The sequence below is a fragment of the Plecotus auritus genome, assembly GCF_963455305.1.
Source record: "Plecotus auritus genome assembly, chromosome: 6".
In the NCBI taxonomy this organism is placed as follows: Eukaryota; Metazoa; Chordata; class Mammalia; order Chiroptera; family Vespertilionidae; genus Plecotus; species Plecotus auritus.
In genome coordinates this window covers 127,189,714-127,213,368 of record NC_137773.1, presented here as the reverse complement: position 1 = coordinate 127,213,368, position 23,655 = coordinate 127,189,714, and the positions used below count along the sequence as shown (strand labels likewise).

The 23,655-nt window shown below is 43.5% G+C and overlaps 1 protein-coding gene across 16 annotated transcripts in view; it reads right to left on the bottom strand.

The window, feature by feature from the left end:
• Window positions 1-23,655, bottom strand: part of CADPS (calcium dependent secretion activator) — a 459,193-nt gene that overhangs the window by 337,420 nt on the left and 98,118 nt on the right. For all 16 annotated transcript variants that reach the window (XM_080671526.1, XM_080671528.1, XM_080671527.1 and 13 more), the window contains exons 2-3: window positions 10,464-10,577; window positions 999-1,331 (exon numbers count right to left, since the gene is read on the bottom strand). In XM_080671526.1, the coding sequence (XP_080527652.1) occupies window positions 999-1,331; window positions 10,464-10,577 (447 nt within the window). The remainder of the gene's footprint in view (window positions 1-998; window positions 1,332-10,463; window positions 10,578-23,655) is intronic.

The window sequence follows — 23,655 nt, the reverse complement described above, 5'->3', positions numbered from 1 at the left end:
GTCTGTCTGATTCTGAGCAAGGCATAAATCTTAGCCAATACGCTAGTGTCTCCATTTAACCTACCTTAGGGGCAGCGTTGGCGCAGGTGAACCAGGCCATGGCTCAGTTTCTCTGATGGTTCTCAGAAGGAGAGGGCAGCAAAATAACCAGGTAGGGGGCTTGTGTTTAGAATGCAGATTCCATGGCCCTGCCCTGAGAATGCAGAAGCAGCATTTCTAGGGCTGGGGCTTGGATGTGTGCATTTAACAAATGCTCCCAAGTGCCAATCACTAAAATCTGCAGATTGCAAAGCTGCCACTCAATAAATATTGGTTATATGAATGCAGGAATATAATGGAAAGATCTGCAGGAAATGAAGACCCAGGGTAAGTACCTCACTCCCCCAACCCCTGATCCAGAGAAAACAGAAGCCCATCTTGAGCTGGGCCCAAGCAGAGCCCCAGCTAGCCCCTTCAGATCCTCTCAGAGATAACAGATGTAACTAACACAGGGGCATGGCATACTCAGGCCTCTGGAAGCTTTCCATTACAAATAATTACTCCTGATGACCAGGCCGGAGGGCCAATGGTCTCCCTAGCTGAGGAAGTACAAGCCCCTCAAGAGGGAAACACCATCTGTTTTAAAAGCAAAACAATCTTTTCTAAAATATCAATTAATTTGATCTTGTTGAATTTCTGACACATGGGAGCTAGGTCTTACTCACAGGGCTGATTCATCCTTAGATACATTAAGCATAGTACCTAAGGCCCATGAGACTTCTAGGGGCTCACAAAATGTTTTAATTCCTTTTAAAATCAGAAGAAAACCATCCTATCCTGTTTTAGCCTGAATTACATTCAACTTTTACCAATGTAGTTGTAAAATATAATTTTTAATGTTGTTGTTGTTTTTTTAAATCAAGAAATGGCCCAAGGAGCCAATGGTGTCTAGAACACACAGAAGTCATCACGTGACCCTGCTTACTCACCACTCTGCGCCCAGGTGATAGGCAGCTTACCTGGCAAGCGTTGTACAAGAGCTGATGTTCAAACTTCTTGATCCCGAGAATGTTCTGGAACATCTCGTAGAGTTGCTCTTTGCTCAAAATCAGCTCAGAGGCTGCGCTGGCGGTCATCCGGGCCTGCTGCTTCCTGGGGTCTTCTTCCCCGCGGTAGATGGCATCGAACTTGGCCATCCAGGAGCTCAGCACCGTCTCCTTGCTGAGGCCGTCGATTTCCGGCAGGCTGCGCACCCTCTTCTCGATGTGCTTCTTGAAGACCTCCCGAGAGTCATTAGCGGAGCAGCCCCCACTCTGCACCATGCGGGCCACGCGGTCGCTCTTCAGGAACACCTGAGCGAGAACAGGGCCAGGAAAGACATCAGAAAGTCTGTCCTGGAGACCAGCTCATAGGCGTCACAGGAGGCCCGTGAGGTCACAGCCCCACCGCCTCTTAGCTGTGCAAACTCAGACGTCACACGTTTGGCTTGGGGTCCAAATGTGGAAAATGAGAATAACAACAGTACTTAGCAAGGATCAATGAGACAGTGATATTCTGGGAGACAGCATAAGGTATATAGACTCTGAGCCCAGGCTGGCTGGGTTCTTTCTCTGCTATTTAGTGGCTATGTTTCTTTCAGCAAGTTAATCTCTTGTACCTCAGTTTTCTCATCTCTGAGCTGGGGATAATAGTTCTCTCTACATCACAGGTATTTTAAAATGAGAATTAAATGAGTTAATATATGATAAGCACTTTAAAAAATAGCCCATATTAATGCCTAATGGGTTGTGGTTGCTGTTATTACAACAATATGTAAAGCAATTGGCCCAATGTCCCCACATAGCACTTAAATGTTAACCACTACTTACAGCTCATTTTACTAGTAGCCTCTCAGTGATCCTGATCACAGTTGAAATGGAACCAGTATTAAGCAAATCTGTATTTAATCTGTCTCCCTTTCCAAAATGTAAACGCCTTGTGGGCAAGGACTGTGTCCTTCTTGTTCCCACAATGTCATGTGTCCCCAGTACATTACCGGGCACTTTGAGAGGAAGTGAACATAGAGAGCAGGTGTTACATTCAGTCCATTTTGCAGACAGAAAACAGAGACTCCAGGGAGGGGAAGGGACTTGCGCTTGGTAACTCGCGCTGGCTGACTAGAAATGCATGGCCTTGGGGTTCCTTCCTTCCCTAATGGGCTCCCCTGCCTGGTGGGGAACCCTGGATTGTTCTGTTGGTGCTGCCTGGGTCTTGGGACCAAGACATTCATTAAGATCAGTTTGCTCTTGCTCCAGTGCCCAGCACAGCCACATGGTCCTGGGGTGTAGACAAGGTGGAGAAGCGGCTGCTTCATATCCACAGGGAGGAAACACCTGACATCTGTGAGCTGTGTGGTCACCCTTCAGAGGCAGAACAAACGTTCGCTCCTCGTCTGGGTTCAGGAATCACCCTTGTTGGCCAGGAGATGGCATCACTTGGGGCGCGTTTCATCGCTGCTGCTTCATCACCAGGGCTCCCTTGGTGGAGAGCTGTTAGACAGGTGGCCTGCGCTCACTGTGACTCCATGCTGTCACTTAGGAAGAAGGAGGGCTGAGGGCCTGCTTCACAGGTTAGAGGCCATGGCCCACTCGCCTGTACCTCAGAACTGGTCCTCAGCTGAGATGTTCGAGTTCATTTAAAAATCAATTTTAGAAAAAATACTCAAATGAATCCTTAGGCCTTATAACCCTTAAGGGGCTGAAGAATTCACCTGAAACTTTGTAATGGTTAATACAGATTGTTTCTCCATCTAACACACTGTGTCTCAGTTTTAGATCTAGATCTCAAAGAACTTACAAATTTTGAGGCAAATAGAGAAATTTTGTGAGGAGGCAGGAGCTGTAAACCATCGTCACAGGCCAGTTCTGCCACTAGCTTGCTGTGTTATGGGTAAGTCACCTCCCCTCTCTGAATCTCCAATTTCTAATCTGTACACTGAGGGAGTCGAACTATAATATTTGGGTGGTTGTCCTTCCAGCTGTGATATTTATACTCTTCTTTATGAACCTGTTCTTCTTTCTTTGATCACTTAGAAGGTGGGAAGCACTGTGCCAGGTGCCAGGGATACAATGGTGAGCAAAACAGATGCAGACCCAGCCTGCAAGCCTCCATGACATCATCTTAATAATCCCACCCAAATAGCTGTTACAAGCTGGGACAAGTGTTATCAGGGAAAGTACAGGGGTCCGGCCTAAACCCAGGAATCTGTTCTAGTGTGGTCAGGAAAGGCTTGCTGGAAATGACATGTGAAAGATGTTAGGTGACGAGAGGGTAAGACAGTCTTTCAGAGATAGGAAACAATATGTGTAAAGACACCAAGTGTCTGAGGACATAAGAATCCAGGGTGGCTGTGGCAGTGAGAGGTGGGAGAATGACTGATGTAAGGTGCGCAGGAAGGGGTCAGGTGGCCAAAAGTATGGGAGGCCACATTCAGTATGTTTGTCTTTATCTGAAGGGCACTGAGAGGCCATTGAAGGTTTTAAGCTAAGACATAACAAAATCAAGTTCACTTTCTCTGTCTTTAATGTGGAAAACAGGCCTGAAAGGGGCCAAGAGAACCAGCAGGAAGCTTTGTAGAACTCAAAGGGGCTGGGGTTAACTCTGTTTTCAGCTCTAATGAGCATGAGAGGGTACTTGAAAACAATGAACAAAGAAGTCACACTCTCCTCTTCATCTGTTCATACCAGCGTCCCATAAAACTGGGCCAGTCATAAGCCCTCAGCACCATCTTCCTTCCCCCACAAACCCTTCCATAGTTGCCATTAGTCATCTGTCTTTGTGACTCTTGGTTAATATCTGAGTGTGAGGAAGGCAGGAGTTGTAACTGCTTTTCCCTATTTTTTTTTCTTCAAGTGTCTAAGACAGTGTCTGGCATGCAATTGGTACTACGTTGAATGAGTGAATGAATAAGAACAAAGCAGACTTCTCGAAGCAGAGACCCTATAGAGAGCCTATCTGGATGGGGCAAGAAGGTAAAGGTGAAACCAGCAAGCATAATATATTGGTCTCTGCAACAATGGACTGAAGCTAGATATCTGGGGGACCTGATAACAGTGGAAGGAAATGACCCCAGCTGGCGTCTATACCTGGTGGTGACGACTGGATCTTGCACACATCATCTGCTTGACACAGTCCCTTCCTTCATTCCTGTGGCCACTCAATAAATATTTGTCACTTAACCTCTATGAACCCCCCTCTCCTTCCCTGTCACATGGGGTTCATGCAGCCAGCCTTCTTTGATGGGGATAAAACTTTCTGAAAGGACTTTGAAAAGTAGAGGGCTCCATCTGTCCAGAGGTGAGATATGATGGCCAGGCCCGGAAGGAGGGAGGATGCGTGGAATGTCAAGAGTGTGAGGAAGGAGGCTGAAGATTGAGGAGACAGCGAAGATGAAATGTGAGACAGCCAGGGGCAGAGGGGTGGTGACAGAAAACTAATTTTCCAGGCACATACTCTATCTTGGCTTCTCAGTCCATCAGAAGGGACGTGAGCCTGGGCCAGCCTCGCCCTGTCTTGAGTACAGCCACTGAGCACCAACGTGCTTGTGTCTCTAAAACCACCCCTGATGCTCGTTTGTACTGGGAGCGCTATCTGGTGTTTTCGTTTTGTTTTGTTTTCGGCTGTTCCAAGGGACTTCAACCCCAGGCACAGTTCTATGCGGCACATCCATAAATACTCCCTACTCCTCTGCCAAGTTCCAGATAGGTCATAATGGGAGATAGAAGATGAACAAATAAATATGGAATGGTGAAGGGCAATCAATTCAGTGACTCGCCCTCATCCATCAGTCCTTCCCTCCCTTGCCAGAGCCAAGCAACCTCAAGGTTGTTTTAGAAACCCACAAGCACACCAGTACTTAAATGACTGTACACGGTGTGGGGCAAAGCTGGCCCAGCGCCCACTTCCTTGCTGACAGGCTGAGAAATCAAGACAGCCCCTTTCCTGCTCTACGAAAGCACATCATCCAAAATAAAGAACAAAAATACCTAGATGTTAAAGTAAATAAGGTCTACATACACAACAACCTGCTTACTACTAGGGAATGGCTGCATAATAAGAGGAGCAGGTTCTAGTTAGAGGACTTGAGTTCAAATCCTGACTTTACCAGTTGCTAGCTTTGCTCCTAAGCAAGAAGCCTAATCTTTAGGGGCTTCAGTTTCCTTAACTCTCAAATGGGAATCATAGCTACCCACCTTGTAGGACTTGGGAAAGAATTCAACCAGACAATGAGTGTCAACCGGTGAGCATGGTGTCTGCTGTAAGAATGTAACTAAAGTTACCTATTGTTTTTTAACAGATTACCATGCAGCCATGAAATAAGCTATTTTTTTCCACTGGCATCTAAGATGTCCATGATCTGTTGTTAACCTGGAGATTTCCAATGGTAGGGGTGAGGTGGGCTAGAAGGATAGGAGCATGACCCTGGATCAAGAACATCATAGGTAATAAAATCTTTTACTGATGAGGGTGTCATATGTGTGATTTTTCGCAAAGGTAAAAAGGAGATTGAAAATTACTGTGCTACTAAAACAAGTGGATTATTAATATATCATAGTAATTTTACATCTTAATAGAGAAATCAAATAGCTATCGGTATGTGTACAGACATATAAAAGTATCTAAAGAGATATATATCCCAATTTAATAGTAATTGTTTAGGATGATGGAATTACAGGTATTTTTTTAGCCATTTTCTTTTAGATTTTTTCTTACACGATCTAGTTTTATACTTGGCATGCTTTACTTTCATAATTAGTTAAAACAAGTCTTTCTACATGAAAAAAATACAAAATTTACCTTTGTTGAGGCAAGATGAATGTTCATTTCTAAAATAAAATGCACCTTTGGATCTTAAAGATAACCCTCACCAAAAAATTAAGGGATCCTGGTACAAACTTCAGATGCACATATGGGGCCATGACCTGTGGTGGATGGTGGGGTTCAGATTCAGAGTGGGGTGCCACCGGATGGAATGCGATAGGAGTAGATTCATACCAGTGACAGGGCGCCTGTTATGTTCTGTGGCCTGGCTTCCTAAAGTCAGTGTGCTCCGGTTCCATTTTTTCTTATGCTTGATTATTTCTTTTAATAGCCAAAACAACAACAAACAGTTGTTCTTGTTGTTATTACTATTAAGGCTTAATTTAACCGCAGTCCGTTTCTGTTGCTAGCAACTGGAGAATTCTGTGATACACATTCAAAGGCAGTTTGACAAATGCTACCCAGGCCTTTGCTAGAGGAGATCAGCTAAAAACAAGATACAACAAGCAGAAGTCAGAGCAGTGGCATGGCTGACACCTGATGTCAGCTGTGGTGCTCTAGTGCGTGTGAGTCTCCACCGATCTCCATCCTCACTTCCAACCACATCCCACGTTTCCTTCCAGGTAGGATCTGAATGAGAACGACTTTGTAAAACTCTTCCACCACCTCTCTTCTCTGAGGGCCTGGCCCAGCTTGTGATGGAACCAAGGAGATGGGAGGTGTCGGTGAGGCTGGAGCTGAGGGTTAGAAAAGACATGGGGGCCGTGGAGGAATGGGTGGCTCTCAGGTGCCTTAGGGCTGTGGCTGTGGGAACAGGCTGGGGCTGCTGGACAGATCTCAGAGTGCCCAGCCCTCAAAGCCCTAATGGAAGAGATTAAGGATTAACCTGCTGTCCTGTGTGATCGGCTTTGATAGTCAGGGCCACCAGGAAAGGATAAAGCAAGCCGACATGCTCTGGAGCGCCTCAGAGAACCTGGCCTCCCTCTCTCCTGGCCCTGCTTACACCCAGGCCTCACCAGCTTGCCGGTTAGTGCTGGCCACCCGGGGCCACGCTGGGCTGATGGGCACAGATGGGAACTGTCTTTACTCCTCTAGTGTGTGACAAACCATTATTCTTTAGTACCACAAGGCCAACACCTGACACTGACTTGGACTTTGCCTAGTGCATAATCTCAGAACTTTTTCAGTAAAGATTTTTTTCTTAATGACATTACCTTGGTAAACTGGAGGTGTGACATGGTGGGTGGGGGGTGTGTGAGAGAGAGAGTATGTGTGTGTGTGAGTGAAAGTGTGTGTGAGTGTGTGTATGTGAGAATGTGTGTGAGAGTGTATATTTGTGTATGTGAGTGTGTGTGAGTGAGAGTGTGTGTGATTGAGTGAGTGTGCATGTGAGTGAGTATACATGCATGTATGTGTGTGAGTGAGAGTGTATTTGTGTGAGAGAGTGTGCATGTGAGTGAGTGTGTGTGAGTGTATGTGTGACAGAGAGTGTATGTGTGATAAAGTGTGTGTGAGAAAGTGGGCGTGTGTGAGTGAGAGTGTGTGTGTGAGAGTGTGCATGTGAGTATGTGTGAGTATATGTGTGTGAGTGAGAGTGTGTGTGTGAGTGAGTGTATGTGTGTGAGAGTGAGTGTGTGTGAGTGTGTGTGTATGTGAGTGAGAGTATATGTGTGTGTGAGAAAGTGTGTGTGTGTTTGAGAGAGAGTTTAGAAAGATAATACATGTGAAGTTTTTCTGACGAGCATACATTCCCTCTTCTCCTGGTAAAAGTCACCCTAATTTCACACTGGGAAACCATTGCATTTTCAATACAGATGGCTCTGCTGGGCCTGAGCCTGCACTCGGGCTCAGAGGTGCTATGTGTCCTAGGCCTGAGTCCCGGTCTGTTCCACCCCCTTCTACTGTGATTGGCTTCAGAAAAGACACCTGACCCATGTCACTCCATCCCAGTCACCTGGCCTTCTGCTGGGACTCTCAGTGAAGAGGTTCTCTGTGCTCCTGGGGCTGCAGGGGACCAACCTGCCTAAGCAGGAAGCCGACGGACGAGAGCAAAGCTGAGTGTAGAGGATGATGCTCGTCCTGCTGCACCTTTGCATCTCAGGATGGAGCCACAGCTAAGCCAGGCCTCCCTGGGCTTTCAAAGGCTTGAGCAGATAAATCTCATTTTGAAGCCAGTTTGAAGTAGGTGTCTGTCATCTGTAATCCAGAGACTCGTGACCAAGACAGACACTGACAGAAAAGTAATTGCATTTCAGATTCGGGGAGAGGAAGAGACATTAGCTTCTCCATCACGGAGAGCAAAGGGAAAGGGGAGAGAGAAGGGGAACAGACCGGGGCTCTGCCAGGCAGTGCTACCCTGACTGACCTCTGACTGGGGGTCTGTGCTACAGAGGATCCCAGGAAACGTGGCCCTAAGGCTTTCGAGCTTTACTGATGACTGTGGTAAACAATTCACATCCCCTTATTTCCTGTTACCCAAATCTCAACATTAAACATTCAGTAATTTCTCAAAGCCTGGATTCTCATCAGACTAAAAAAAAAGTGATTTCAAACAAACTGGCCAGTACAGAAGAAAATATAGGGTCACTGTAGATATAATGGTAATTGACAGAGACTCATTAGCATGCTGATGACTTCTAATTTTCAAATTTAATTAATGGATAGAAATGGCACTTTCTTTTAATTTATATCATTAGTCAAATGAGCTTTCTAATTAAGATGAGCATTCTTGAAATTTATAAACTGGTGAATGACTTTAAACATGAACTATCGATAAGGTTTCATCTGGTCAGAACTGGCTTTCAGAACTTGAAGAAAGGGTGGGAGGACAGGGGTTCATTTCACTTCCTGGCAGTTTCTAGACAGAAATTTTGTAAACTGTATTCAAGTTATTCACTGCCATACCCTCATTGTGATTCCAAATCTCATTTCCACTTTCCATTAAATGCAACCGAAACATTACATCACATCAGGTAAAGCAGTAAGTTTGGCCCTTATTGTCAATAATTGATACACCTTAGAAAATGTAAAGGAAAAGCTTAAATTTGACAAGTATAAAAACTTCTAAAATAAATCGCATAGAAATTTCACTGAGGAAATGGCATGTAAAATGAGTGTGGCCGGACTTGGCAAATATCACAAAGACAAAGGCTGTTTACTATGAAAAAGTAATTGGCAAGCTAATCAATAACATTTTCCCAGGGTCTAATTGTGGTCTTGCTCCACTCCCCGTGAAAGGAGGAGTCACCTGCTCTAGCAAGAGTGGAGGAGGAGCACCAATGTTTCTGATCTGAAATAATTTGCTCCCTAATAATTTTAAAAAGAAAGTAATCCATGGTGAAAAATTCAGTTTGTTGGATTTCCTTACATCTATTTTAGAGTTTATTGTTATGACTTTGAATTGCATGTGACAACATACCATAAGTTTTTCCATGCTTAGGGAATAGTGTCTAATGCTTTTAATCTAGTCTTGACAATGGGTAAGACTTGAGGCACAGGATTCCAAACACAGAGAATATTTGGATCATATGAAAATAGATTAATTTAAAGTAAAATGTCTTTCAATGATCAAATAATCATTTCTGAAAATGTGTTTGTCAGAATAGGAAGGCATGGCATGTCCACTTGCCATTAATGATGTACCAATGATAGCCAATACGCACATTATGTAAGAATAATTACTAAATTTAAAGTAAAATTGTATATATTTAAATTGTACACATGGTTTTTTAGGTGTACAATGTGATTATTTTATGTACATATATAGTGAAATAATTACCATGATCAAGCTAATTAACATACCTAACCATCACCTCAGTTAACATTTTCTTTTTATTTAAGATCTACTCTCTCAGCAAATGTCAAGTGTACAATAGTGTCATTAACTCAGTCATCATGCTGTACACTAGATCCTCAGAACTTACTCATCTTAAAACAGAAAGTCTGTATCCTTGACCAACATCTTCCATTTGTCCCCCCTGTAACCACTGGCAACTGCCATTCTTAGATTTACAAGTAAATATTTAATGCTAAAAAAAAAGTACTAGTAGAATTCTAAATTCTCTTTACTAATAAATAAATCACTGAGGTTTAAAGGTGAAAAATTACTTGTAATATATACACAAGATATATTCTCTCGCTTCTAGATTTTCTCCTGAGAATAGTGGTGCATTTTGGACGATGCTCTAACTTGCAAAAAGAACTCACAGCACCATTTTAATGGCGAGGAGAATAAGATAGTGAATGCACTGTCCTTACGAGATGTTAACATCCTTCAGAAAGGTTGTAAGTGGAGGGAAAAGGCCCCTGACTCAGTTCAAGTTATAGCTGTGGCATTTAAAGAGTGTGATTTTGAGTAATTGACATAGCCTCTCTGAACCTCAGTCTCTTCATCAGTAAAATGGAAATAATATCAGGACCTAACTCTGAAGACTGCTATAAGGATTAAGCAAGACATTGCATGTAAAGCACTCAGCACAGGGCCTGGTATAAAAATCAGTTGGTAAACAGTTGCTTCTTTTATAGTTTTCCCCCAAATAAAATACAATTATTCCTTAAAATTGTAACCAATCACCCACCGCTTTGCCTCAGGAGGAGTGGTTCTATGGAAGGACAAGGCTGCTGTGCCCACTGAGCCTGGGCCGCAGGCCTGAGCAGTCCCGCCATCCTTCCTTATGGTGTCTTACCTCATAGTAACTCTGGACAGCGTTCATGAAGGCCTCGTCAGCCACAATCTGGGTTTCCCCATTGAGGAAAGCCTGAAAGCGGTCCTTGACGGTCTGCAGCTGCTGTTTGCTGATCTGGAAGAAACAGAGGGAGAGGAAGAGTGAGCACTTGTTCCACCAAAGGATCATGGGACTTTACACTCAGGCCTATTGGTGGGCTGGAGCCGGCCTGCACAGGCAGGTGAGAGCTGAATGCTAAGTTTGCAGGAATTTTGTGAGGCAGTTGTTAAACACAACCATTTCTAAAAATTAATATAAATTACAGCTAAATAAACATATTAAAACAAAAGTTAATACATATTCAACATTCATTGCTTTTTTATTATCTTATCACATGTTACTGTGATCTGTATTTTTGGGGTTATTTACATGTATTGTTTGTATTATAGAGATGATATATATGGGCTACTATCCCACGTCTCTCCCCAACTCTACATTCAGTGACATGTTATTGGAAGCTAGATATCAGCCAAGGTGGGAGTAATTACAGCATGGAAACTGGCAACTGCTGCAAATCAGGGCTGTTTGTTTGTTAGTTTGTTTTAGAGATGGTTGTTCCACACACCATTGCACAGGCACCTCGGGTGGTCTGCAATGCCCTGCTTTACAAAGCTATAGTGGCCAAAAAGTCTACTGCTGGCATTAAAACAGACATGTAACCCATGGGAGCCGCACTGAGAGCCTAGAGGTAAACACGCGCATATATGGTCAACTAATATTTGAAAAGGGAGCCAGGATACTCAAAGGGTAAAAGATGGTCTCTTCAATAAGTGATTTTGTAAAAACTGAATATTCACATGCAGAAGAATAAAATTGGGTCCCTATCTTAACCACTCACAAAAATTAACGCAAAATAGATTAAAGACATAATTAATTAATCCCCCCAAACTTATAAAACTACTAGAAGAAAACAGGAAAAAGGCTCCTTAACATTGTCTTGTTAGTGGTTTTCTGACCTGAAAGACACAAGGAACAAAAGGGAAAAACAAACAAGTGGAACTACATCTAACTAAAAACAATATGGGAGGTGGGTCCAAGATGGCGGTTTAGGTGGGTGCTGAGCTCACCCCCTCCCAAGACCATATTAAACTTATGCCTATATTTTGAGCAATTCTTCCTGAGAGACAATTATGAGCCAATCAAACAGCTTTTGTACAACAAGCAAGAGAGAGGGACTGCATAGAGAAGGTCAGGAAACCATGAGAGCTCTCTGGGAGCTGAGGGAACAACCCAGAACAAGAGGAACTGGTGAGCGCCATTATTTACATGTTTTCTGAATGTGGTTAGTGGGTGGGAGTCCATCCAGCTTCTCTGGCTGATTTGCTGAGCACTGTGGCATGTCCACAGGCACCCCTCTTGGAACCAGAACAAGCAGAAATAGGAGGGCACCATAGCACACACTGGGATGCACACACTAGGGGCTCCCCCACCTGAAAAAAGTGAAGTGCTGACACAAAGCTGTGGTGCACACCTGCAGGGCTTCCTTACCCAGAGAAAGTGCTGAGGTAGTGGGCACTGCTGCATGCCCATGTGGAGCTTTCCTACTCAAAGAAAGTGTGGAGCTAGCAAAACTTTGTGGTACCCACACTCAGGGGTGCCCTCTGTGGAGTAAGTGGGGTGTTGCTGTGCACACACAAGGCTGCCCTTGGGGAGAATGGGCAGAGCTGGTAGGGCACTGAGAAGTAGGCATGCAGTAGTGCACCCAGACCCTGCTCTGACTGTGGACAATTAAAGCAACAGGGCACACAGGCAGGGATGACCATGTGGAATGAGGGGCATGACTGAGTATGTGAGGAGCTGTACTCTCTAGAGAAGGAATAGAACTAGTGAAGTGCAGCCATGCACACAGAACAGACCTGTCCCACCCAGAGAGGGAAAAGCTGGTGGAACATTGAGCTAAAAAGTAGCCCTGCCCCGACCCTGCCCTGATCATAGACAGTTAAAGCAACAGTGCATGCTAAGAGCACACCTAGCAGTCCCCTCTACATCAGGCAGCACCACCCAGATTAGAAAGGCAAGGAAGCAAAACACTCCAGGTTGCCCCACCTGGAACCCACTCCTTCAGACCAGAGATCATATCAGGCACCTCAAGCACCCATTCCAACTAGCCAGCTTGCCCAAACTGTCCAAATCAGAGCTTACACACAGACCACTTTTTCAGGACTGGGAGGGACAGCTATTCTAGCCACATCATAGAAACTCAAACAATGGGGAGACAGAAGAATATGCCCCAAATAAAGAAACAAGAAAAAAGTCCAGAGAAAAACCCCAATGTAAAGGAGATAAGTAATAAAGAATTCAAAGAAATGGTCATAAGTATGTTCAAAAATCTTGAGAGTACATAGAAGAATACAAAGAGATAAAAAATGTAATAAAGAACCAATCAAAAGAAAACAATATCTAAAATGAAGAATATATTAAAAGAAATCAATAGAAGATTAGTTAATATGGAAGAATGGATTAGTGACCTTGAAGACAGAATAGTGGGGATCACCCAATCAGAACAGGAAAATAAAAAGAGAATTTTAAAAAATGAGGATAGTATAAGAGATCTCTGGGATAACGTCACGTGCCCTAACATTTCTCATTATAGGGATTTCAGGAAGAGAAGAGAAAGAGTAAGGGGCAGAAAGAATAGTTGAACAAATAATCTTTGAAAACTTTCCTAATCTGGGAAAGGGAACAAATATTCTGGTCCAGGAAGTAAAGAAAGTTCCAAAGAAGATGAACCCAAAGAGACCCACACCAAGGCATATTGTGATTAAAATGGCAAATATTAAGGATAAAGAGACCATCTTAAAGGCAGCAAGAATGATACATCAAGTCACATACAAGGAAAACCCCTTAAGGGTATCAGCTGATTTATCAGAAGTGACTTTACAGGCCGAAAGGGAGTAATGATTGATAGTGCTGAAAGAAAGGAATCTACAACCTAGAATATTTTATCCAGCAAGGTTATCATTCAGAATTGAAGGAAAGAGTGTCCCAGACAAGTAAAAACTAAAGGAGTTCCCAATCACTACACTGGCTTTACAAGAAATGTTAAATGATCTTCTTTATCCAGAAAAAAAAGGTCATAATCAGACATTAAAAAAAAAAAAATACAGAAAAGGGGAAAAAAATCTCACTGATAAAGGCAAATCTATAATGATAAAAGCATAATATGCTAATTAGACCGGATAGCCGAACTACTTTCCAGATGTCATTCCGGACGTCCTTCCGGATGAAGCTGCGGCAACGGGGGCCGAGGCAGAGGTGGTTAGGGATGATCAGTCAGGCAGGCGGAGCAGTTAGGGGTGACCAGGCAGGCAGGCAGAGTGGTTAGGGGTGATCAGACAGGCAGGCAAGTAGTTAGGGGTGATCAGGGAGGCAGGTGAGTGGTTAGGGGTGATCAGACAGGCAGGTGTTCGGTTAGGGGCAATAAGGCAGGCAGGTGAGCGGTTATGGGTCATCAGGCAGGCAGGCGAGTGGTTAGGGATGATCAGGCAGGCAGGCAGGCAGGCAAGTGGTTAGGAGCCAGCAGTCCCGGATTGTGGGGGAATGTCCAACTGCCAGCTTAGGCCTCATCCCACAGGGATGATCGGGCCTAAACCAGCAGTCAGACATCCCCCAAGCGGTCCTGGATTGCAAGAGGGTGCAGGCCCGACTGAGGGACTCCCCCTCCCCCATGCACAAGTTTCATGCACCGGGCCTCTAGTATATAATAATCACAGTGAATTAACAACTTAAGAAACTAATATGAAGGTTAAAAGACAATAGTAGCAAAATTAGCTATAACTACAATAAATAATCATGGGATACACAAAACAAAAAGATATAAAACATGATATCAAAAACATAAAGAGTGGAGGGGGAGAAAAATGCAGTGCTTTTTGAATGCGATTGAACTTACATGCCTATCAGCTTTAAGTAGACTGCTATAGATATAGATGGGTGTATATGAACCTTATGGTAACCATAAACCAAAACTAAATAAAAATACACAAAAACTGAAGAGAAAGGAATCCAATTAAAAGGCAACATCATTGATGGACCTAGAAGGTATTGTGCTAAGTGAAATAAGTCAGACCGAGAAAGATAGACACTGTATGATTTCACTTACATATGGAATCTAAAAAGCAAAACAAACGAACAAACAAAACAGAAACAAACTCACAGATACAGAGAGCAACTAATGTTTGTCAGAGGGAAGGGGATTAGAGGGATGGCTGGGAAAAGGGAAGGGGATTAAGAAGTACAAGACTCCAGTTATAAAATAAGTCACAGGAATGTAATGCACAGCATAGGAAACAGAGTCAATAATATCATAATAACTATATATGGTGACAGATGGTTACTAAACTTATTGTAGTGATCGCTTTGTAAGGTATATAAATGTTGAATCACTATGTTGTACACGCGAAACTAATATAATATTACTTATCCTATTATATGTCAACTACAATTAAAAACAAAATTTAAATAAATGCAAAACCTTTACTTGTTCAATTTTAAAAATAAGCTTCTGCACAGCAAAAGAAACCACACTACCAGCCACATGAAAAGGCATCTTATGGAATGAGAGAAAGTATTTGCAAACTATCTGATAAGGAGTTAATATCTAAAATATGTAAGGAACTCATACACTATATAATAAAAATAATCTGATTTAAAAATGAGGAGGAATCTAAATAAACATTTTTCTAAAGAAGACATACAAATGGCTAACAGGTACTTGACAAGGTATTCAGCATTGTCTGGGAAATGTAAATCAAGACCACAAGAGGATATCACCTCACACCTGCTAGAATGGCTATTATTAAAAAGGCAAGAAATAACAAGTGTTGTCCTGCATGTGGAGAAAAGGGAACTCCTGTGCACTGCTGGGGGGAATGTAAATTGCTGCAGCCATTATGAAAAACAGCATGGTGGTTCCTCAAAAATTAAAAATAAAACTACCACATGATCCAGCAATCCCACATCTGGGTCTATATCCAAAGTAAATGAAAATGGATCTCCTTTCCAAAAAGAGATTCTGGCAGCCCTATGTTCAGTGCAGCATTATTCACAATAGTCAAGATATGGAAACAACCTAAGTGTCTGTTGACAGATGAATACATAAAGAAGATGTGATTATATATACAAGACAATGTTATTCAGCCATGAGAAGGAAGGAAATCCTGCTGTTTCCACAACTTGGATGAAAATTGAGGGCATTACGCTAAGTTAAAAAAGTCAGAGAACAGGAAATACAGGATGATATAATTTACATGTAGAATCTAGAAAAAGCTGGACTCAGCTCTAACTGGTTTGGCTCAGTGGATAGAGCGTCAGCCTGCAGACCAAAGGGTCCCCGGTTCGATTCAGGTCAAGGGCACATACCTTAGTTGCAGGCTCCTCCCCACCCCAGGCACTGGTCAGGGCTCATGCAGGAGGCAACCAATCGATGTGTTTCTCTCATATCAGTGTTTCTCTCTGTCTTTTCCTCTCTCTTCCACTCTTCCTAAAAATCAATGGAAAAATATCCTTGGGTGAGGATTAACAAAAAAAAAAAACAACACACACACAAAAAAAAAACAAACAAAAAAGCTGGACTCCGAGAAGCAGAGGGGAGTGGTATTTGCCAGGAGCTGGGGTTGGGGTGGGGGAAGTGGGGAGATATTGTCAAAGGGTATAAACACCCAGTAAAAGATTAACAAGCTCTAGGGATTTAATATACAGCATGGTGATTATAGCTAATAATAGTAAATGGTCATTATGTAAGGAGATGGAGATGTTAATTAACATTAATGTGATAATCATTTTACAAAATATACATGTATCAAATCATTACATTGTATACCTTTCACTTAAATATCCTATCTAATAAAAGAGTATGCAAATTAACCATCACTCCAACACACAAGAGGGCTGCCCCCATGTGGTCAAAGATCCTGCCCCCATGTGGACACAAGATGGCCAGAAGGGGAGGGACCGGGCCTGCAAGGGAGGGCAGTTGGGGGCGATCAAGCTTGCAGGGGAGGGCAGTTAGGGGTGACCAGGCTGGCAGAGGAGGGAAGTTGGGGGCAACCAGGCCTGCAGGGAAGAACAGTTGGGGGGGACCCAGGCCTGCAGGAAAGAGCAGTTGGGGGGACCAGGCCTGCAGGGGAGGGCAGTTAGGGGTGACCAGGCTGGCAGGGGAGGGTAGTTAGGGGCAATCAGGCTGGTAGGGGAGCAGTTAGGCATCAATCAGGCTGTCAGGGGAGTGGTTAGGGGGTGATCAGGCTGGCAGGCAGAAGTGGTTAGGGGCAATCAGGAAGGCAAGCAGGCGAGCAGTTGGGAGCCAGCAGTCCTGGACTGTGAGAGGGATGTCCGACTGCCCGTTTAGGCCCGATTCTATTGGGATCGGGCCTAAACGGGCAGTCAGACATCCCTCAAGGGGTCCCAAATTGGAGAGGGTGCAGGCTGGGCTGAGGGACACCCCCCCCCCTTGCACGAATTTTGTGCACTGGGCCTCTAGTATGTCAATAATACCTGTCAGTTAAGGCTGAATTTGTTAGATGATCTGTCTTGTCTTGCTGTTTTGTTCAGCAATGTTTCCCCAGGGCCAACTTTTTTCTTTCTTTTTTTTTTTATATTATGATTAGTTTATTTATTTATTTTTTAACTTAATAAATCTTTATTGTTCAGATTATTACAATTGTTCCTCTTTTTTCCTCCATACCTCCCCTCCACTCAGTTCCCACCCCACCCTCTGCCCTTACCCGCCCCCCACTGTCCTCATCCATAGGTGTACGATTTTTTGTCCAGTCTCTTCCCACACCCCCCACACCCCTTTTCCCCTGAGAATTGTCAGTCCACTCCCTTTCCATGCCCCTGATTCTATTATATTCACCAGTTTATTCTGTTCATCAGATTTTTTTATTTACTAGATTTTTAGATTCACTTGTTAATAGATATGTATTTGTTGTTCATAATTTTTATCTTTAACTTTTTCTTCTTCTTCCTCTTCTTAAAGAGTACCTTTCAGCATTTCATATAATACTGGTTTGGTGGTGATGAACTCCTTTACCTTTTTCTTATCTGTGAAGCTCTTTATCTGCCCTTCAATTCTGAATGATAACTTTGCTGGGTAGAGTAATCTTGGTTGTAGGTTCTTGCTATTCATCTCTTTGAATATTTCTTGCCACTCCCATCTGGCCTGCATAGTTTCTGTTGAGAAATCAGCTGACAGTCATATGGATGCTCCCTTGTAGGTAACTAACTGTTTTTCTCTTGCTGCTTTTAATATTCTCTCTTTGTCTTTTGCTCTTGGCATTTTAATTATGATGTGTCTTGGTGTGGTCCTCTTTGGATTCCTTTTGTTTGGGGTTCTGTGTGCTTCCTGGACTTGTAAGTCTATTTCTTTCACCAGGTGGGGAAGTTTTCGGTCATTATTTCTTCAAATAGGTTTTCAGTATCTTGCTTTCCTCTCTTCTTCTGGCACCCCCATAATTGGGATGTTGGTATGCTTGAAGTTATCCCCGAGGCTCCTTACACTATCTTCATATTTTTGGATTCTTTTTTCTTTTTGCTTTTCCAGTTGAGTGTTTTTTGCTTCTTTGTATTTCAAATCTTTGACTTGATTCTTGTGATCCTCTAGTCTGCTGTTAGATCTCTGTATAATATTTTTTATTTCAGTCAGTGTATGCTTAATTTCTAGTTGGTCCTTTTTCATATCCTCGAGGGTCTTGCTAAATTTATCGGCCTTTTCTAGAAAATTCTTAAAAAACCTTATAACTGTGGTTTTGAACTCTGTATCCAGTCATTTGCTTTCCTCCATTTCTTTCATTTTTGACCTGTTTCTTTGTCTCTGCATTTTGGCTGCTTCCCTGAGTTGATAGAGAGGCTTTGTGTGCTAGGTGTCCAGTGCCCAGTGGCTCAGCCTCCCCAGTTACCTGAGGTGGACACTCTTGGTGCACCCCTTTGTGGGCTGTGTGCACAGTCTTGTTGTAGTTAAGCCTTGATTGTTGTTGGTATCACTGGGAGGAATTGACCTCCAGGCCAATTGGCTGTGAGGATCAGCTGTGTCTATGCTGGGAGAACTTCTGTGCTGGAGACACTCTTAAGAGACAAGACTTGCAAAAGCCTCTGTGCTCAGCTTGGATGGGGCGGAGTCTCAGGGCAGAGCAGACAGCATTGGTTTCCAGTCAGCCCTGCCTTAATAGGCCCCTGTGTCTCAGTGTCCCGTGGTAATCGCTGCAAGCACCTCTGAGAGAAAGCTGTCCTCAAGTTCCGCCCGCTCCCAGACAGTCCAGTTTCTCAACGAATGAGTCTGGGTCCCCAGAGTCTCGCCCAGAACTGGAGTTCATTGTAGTTGGGAGCTTTTGTCTCCCACCCGCTTGAGAAAGCCAGCCGCATACTCAGTTGCCCGCCCACTCTGCGCGCGTGCCTCGGTACCTCTGCCTTCCACAGTTCCTCTGAGTCTCAGTGTGCTTTTCTCTTTCCTGACAGTCCTGTTTTACCCCGTATGAGTCTTGGTCCCCAGAGTCTCACCCAGAACTGGAGTTCAGCGCAATAGGGAGCTTTTGTCTCCCTCCTGCTTGAGAAAGCCAGCCACACACTCATTTGCCAGTCCTCTCCGAGCACGCGTCTCTGTACCTCTGCCTCCTGCAGCTCCTGTGAGTCTCAGTGTGCTTTTCTCTTTCCTTCTAGTTGTAGAATTTCCACTCAGCCAGCCTTCCTGTGGTTCTGGACGATGTCCATTTTGTCTTCTAGTTGTAGTTTTGAAATTGTTGTGCGAGGCAGCAGTTTAGGTGTTTACCTATGCCGCCATCTTGGTTTTTCCTTCCCCAGGGCCAACTTATGCTTTACACATGACAGGCACTAAATAAAGTGCTTGTTAAATAAATAAGTGAATGAAGTGCACGAAAGATAAATTATTTTCAATATCCTTTCATCAGCTCTAATTTACCTTAAAAAGTCAGCTAAAAACTTTGCTCTTTCCATCATTATTTATAAAGTTGCTCTTTATAACAAGGATGGGATACTGTCTGAGAACTGCTGTTCTAGTAGAAGGAAGAGGACAATTACAGTCCCCGTTCTACCCACCTCTGTGTCATCTTGGAAAAGCCACTTCTGTTCTCTGAATTGGCCAGAGAGTTAAATGCCTTTCTGGAAGAGGCCAGGCTTAAATAAATAAATGTCATCTCCTCCTCAGTCTTCTCACTTAGAAAGCAGATAAACTCTCACTGGGAAAATGGTGATAATTTTAATAGCTATTCAATGACATAATATGAGGTCTTTTTAAAAATTATGAATTTCTATATAAATTTAAAATGCTTTCATCTTTAAAGCCATATATATATATATATATATATATATATATATATATATATATACACACACACACACACACACACACACACACACACACACACACACTAGAGGCCCATTGCACGATATTCGTGCAAGAATAGGCCTTCCTTCCCCTGGCTTCACTCCCAGCTGCCTGGGACCCAGCACGTCCCCACTCCCTGGCTGCCTGGGAGCCAGCATGTCCCTGCTCCCGGCCCACCCAGGAGCCGGCAAGTCCCTGCTCCCCAGCTGACCAGGAACCGGCAAGTCCCCACTCCTGGCCTGCCCAGAAGCCGGCAAGTCCTCACTTCTGTCTGGAGCACGGCTCCAGTAGCTCCCTCCGTCGCCCTCCTTCCCCTCATAGCAGGTGTCATGCCCTTCCCTGCCGCTCCATGCCGGCATATGCAAATTAACCCATCATCTTTGTTGGGTTAATTTGCATACTCACTCCTGATTGGCTGGTGGGCATTGAAGTTACAGTCTATTTGCATCTTACTCTTTTACTCTTTTATTAGTGTGTGTGTGTGTGTGTGTGTGTGTGTGTGTGTGTGTATATATATATATATATATATATATATATATATATATATATATCTCAAGCCCAACTCCTCGATTTCAGAGAGGAAGGAAGTGGGAGAGATAGAAACATCGATGATGATGAAAGAGAATCATTGATTGGTTGCCTCTTGCATGACCCACACTGGGGATCAAGCCCACAACCCAAGCATGAGCCCTGACCAGGAATCGAACTGTGACTTCCTGGTTCATAGGTCAACGCTTAACCACTGAGCCAGCCAGGAGTTAGGCTTTTATCAGAGTCATATTTGTTAACCACATGTATAAATCTACATTTTCTTATAGTCACATTTTAAAAAGTAAAAAGAAACAGGTGAAATGAATTTTAATATACTTTATTGAACTTGGTATATCCAAAATTATTAATGAGTTATCTTACATTCTGTTTCTATGCAATGTCTGAAATCTGTGTATGTGTCACTGTCAGTACATCCCGGGCAGAATAACCACATTGCGAGTGGTCAATATCACATATGCTAGTGGCTAGTCAGAATGGGCCTATGGCACAGAATGAACTCACTTCTAAGCTACTTGAGCTTTTGTGTTCTCACCAGGGATAGTGGAGCTGGACAGAAAAATCATAGTTATTTTGTATGTACTTGAAATCATTTAAACTGAAATACTGGGCAGAAGTTGATTTGCTCATAAAAGTGACACCCTACCATGAATTTCTTTTAAGCAGGCCAGCTTTAACTGGCTTAGATCATAAATCTTTACTGTGTAGTACCAACTAAGGTGCCTCACAGAATTTCTTGTTCAGAATTCCTTCCAAGACTGGGTCAATATAAATTTTGTGTGATTTAGGGGTTAAGATGGAATGGAGTGATGGGGCAGGAGAGGGAAGGGAGACCAATAAACCTCGCTTTCTTAAATACTTAAGCAATGGAAATAAAATTAGGTGCATACCCTCTGAATGATGATGATTGATTGTTCACTCAGACCAAATCCATTCTCACCCTAACCTTTTGTTCGATAAGCATAGTGTCATTTTTCAAGAAATATTTACAGAGCACCTACCACCTGCCTGGGCCCTAGGGGTGTAATGATTATCAAAACACATTCAATCTCTGATCTCACTGGCCAGGGCCCAGGCCCAGTGGAATCAAAGCCATAAGGGATTGTCCTCAGGGAACTAGTCATCTAGAGGAGAGGAAAAAGCAGGTAAAAACCACACAAAGGTATGTTTTAAAAAGTCAGAAGGGAGAGATTGCAGAATATAAAACTCTCAAAAAGAGGGGACCTTCAGCAATATCATTTCAGTCAGGTTCAAGAACGCCTATCATGAAGCCCTACAAAATATCCCCCACTTCCCTAGACACCTCAAGCTCTCAGAGGGAGAGGCGGGGCCATGGGCTCTAGAGGCAGATCTCTGTCCATGTCTAGGTTGGATACCTGCCCATCCATATTCACTACTTTTCTCACCACTGTTTAAACAAGCACAGTTTATTTAGTCACCTCACTAGCCGTGGTTCACTGGGCAAACGACTGCCAGGCATCCTCAAACTACGGCCTGCGGGCCACATGCGGCCCTCCGGGTGCCGCTGCCTGTCCTGCTTAGCAGCCAACTCGTCCCGGGCCCGCAGTGCACATAGGAATTTGTTCATAGTTTGTTTGTTTTTTTAAACTATAGTCCGGCCCTCCAATGGTCTGAGGGACAGTGAACTGGCCCCCAGTTTAAGAAGTTTGAGGACCCCTGGACCTCTCCACACCTCAGTTTTTCCATCTGTAAAATGGGGCCAGTATTGACTTCAGAGGATTGTTGTGAGGATTAACCCAGATAAGTAAAATATTCATTGCAGAACCTGGAACAACATGAAATCTCAATAAACCCTAGTTGTTGTAATGATTAATTCTCATCTTTGAGTCTTTGCACATACTGTTACCTCAAGAAAGCATGCCTGTGTTAAATTCTATTTGTATTTTCAAAATCTAGCCCATGTGCTCCTTCCCAGACCTTCCCAGGTGGAGTTTGTTCCTTTAATCAATGCTTTTTTTCACAACCTTAAAGGTACATGGATCATGCCAGGAAGTAGCTATCTAAACACCAGTGCTCAGAGGCAGGATCAGGAGAACACAGGCTTGTGTTCAAAGGATATGGGTTCAAGTTCTGGGAATACCACACACTTCCAAGCTGGATGGCCTTGACAAGCTGCTTTCCCTAAGCCTTGCTTCTTCATGTATAAAATGGGAGTTATTAGACCAGGGCTGCTGTAAAGATGAAAAGGAAATGAGATGATGTACTTAAGGATCATAGTACACTGCTTGGCACCAAAAAGAGTCAAGTGATAAGGGCCCAGTGGCTCCACAAGATGTAGCATCTGCTGGCTCCTGGCTTTGTCTCGTCCCACTCTGCTCTCCACTTACTCTGCTTCAGCCCAACTGGCTTTTTTCCATTTTCAAATGTGCCCCAACCTTGCTTGCCTGAGTGCCCTTGCCCTTGCCATTCCCCTGCCTGGGATGCTCTTCGCCTGCCTCTCCCCATGGCTGCTACCCTCTCACTCTTGGGGCTCAGCTTACCCAGCATCTCCCAGGAAGGTCTTGCCTGACCACCCCGTCTACAATAGTGTCCCCCAAGCTAATCCCTATCCATTGCCCTGGACCCTAGGCATTGCCTTCATAGCCATCATCATAGTCAGCACTTTTCTCTAAGATCAATTTAGTTAACTGAATTATAACATGATTTAGAAAAATATATGTCATAAGCACAGAGTTTGAGGAATTTTCACAAAGTGAATTTTCCCATGGAACCAACTCTTCGTCAAGATAAAGAACATAACCCGGATCCCTGAAGCTCCTGCATGTCTCCAAGGTCATTGCCCCTCTCCAAAGGTGCCCAGTAGCCTGACTTCTAGCATCATAAGTTTGTCTTGCCTATTTTTGAACTTGATGTTTATGCAGTCATGCATTGCAAGATTCTGCCATGTGGTTGGGGGTAGCAACAGTTGTTCATCCTCAGACTGAGCAGTATTCAATTGTATGACTATACCAAAATGTATCTGTCTTCCAATTAATGGACATTTGGGCCTTTGTTCTTTATTTTAAAATTGTGCTTACTTTTCATTACTTGTCTCCCTGTGAGAGCATATATTTCACATGTTCAAGAACTATGTCTTTCTAAGTTACTGCTAGGCTTCTAGTGTCTAGCACATAATGGCCTATAAACTAATATTTGTTTAATGAATACATAAATTAATTGTGTTTAATATACACCAGGCACAGTGTTAGGTTCTGGAGATATAAAATCATCAAGGCACAATCTTAACTCCTCAGTTTTCTTACAGTA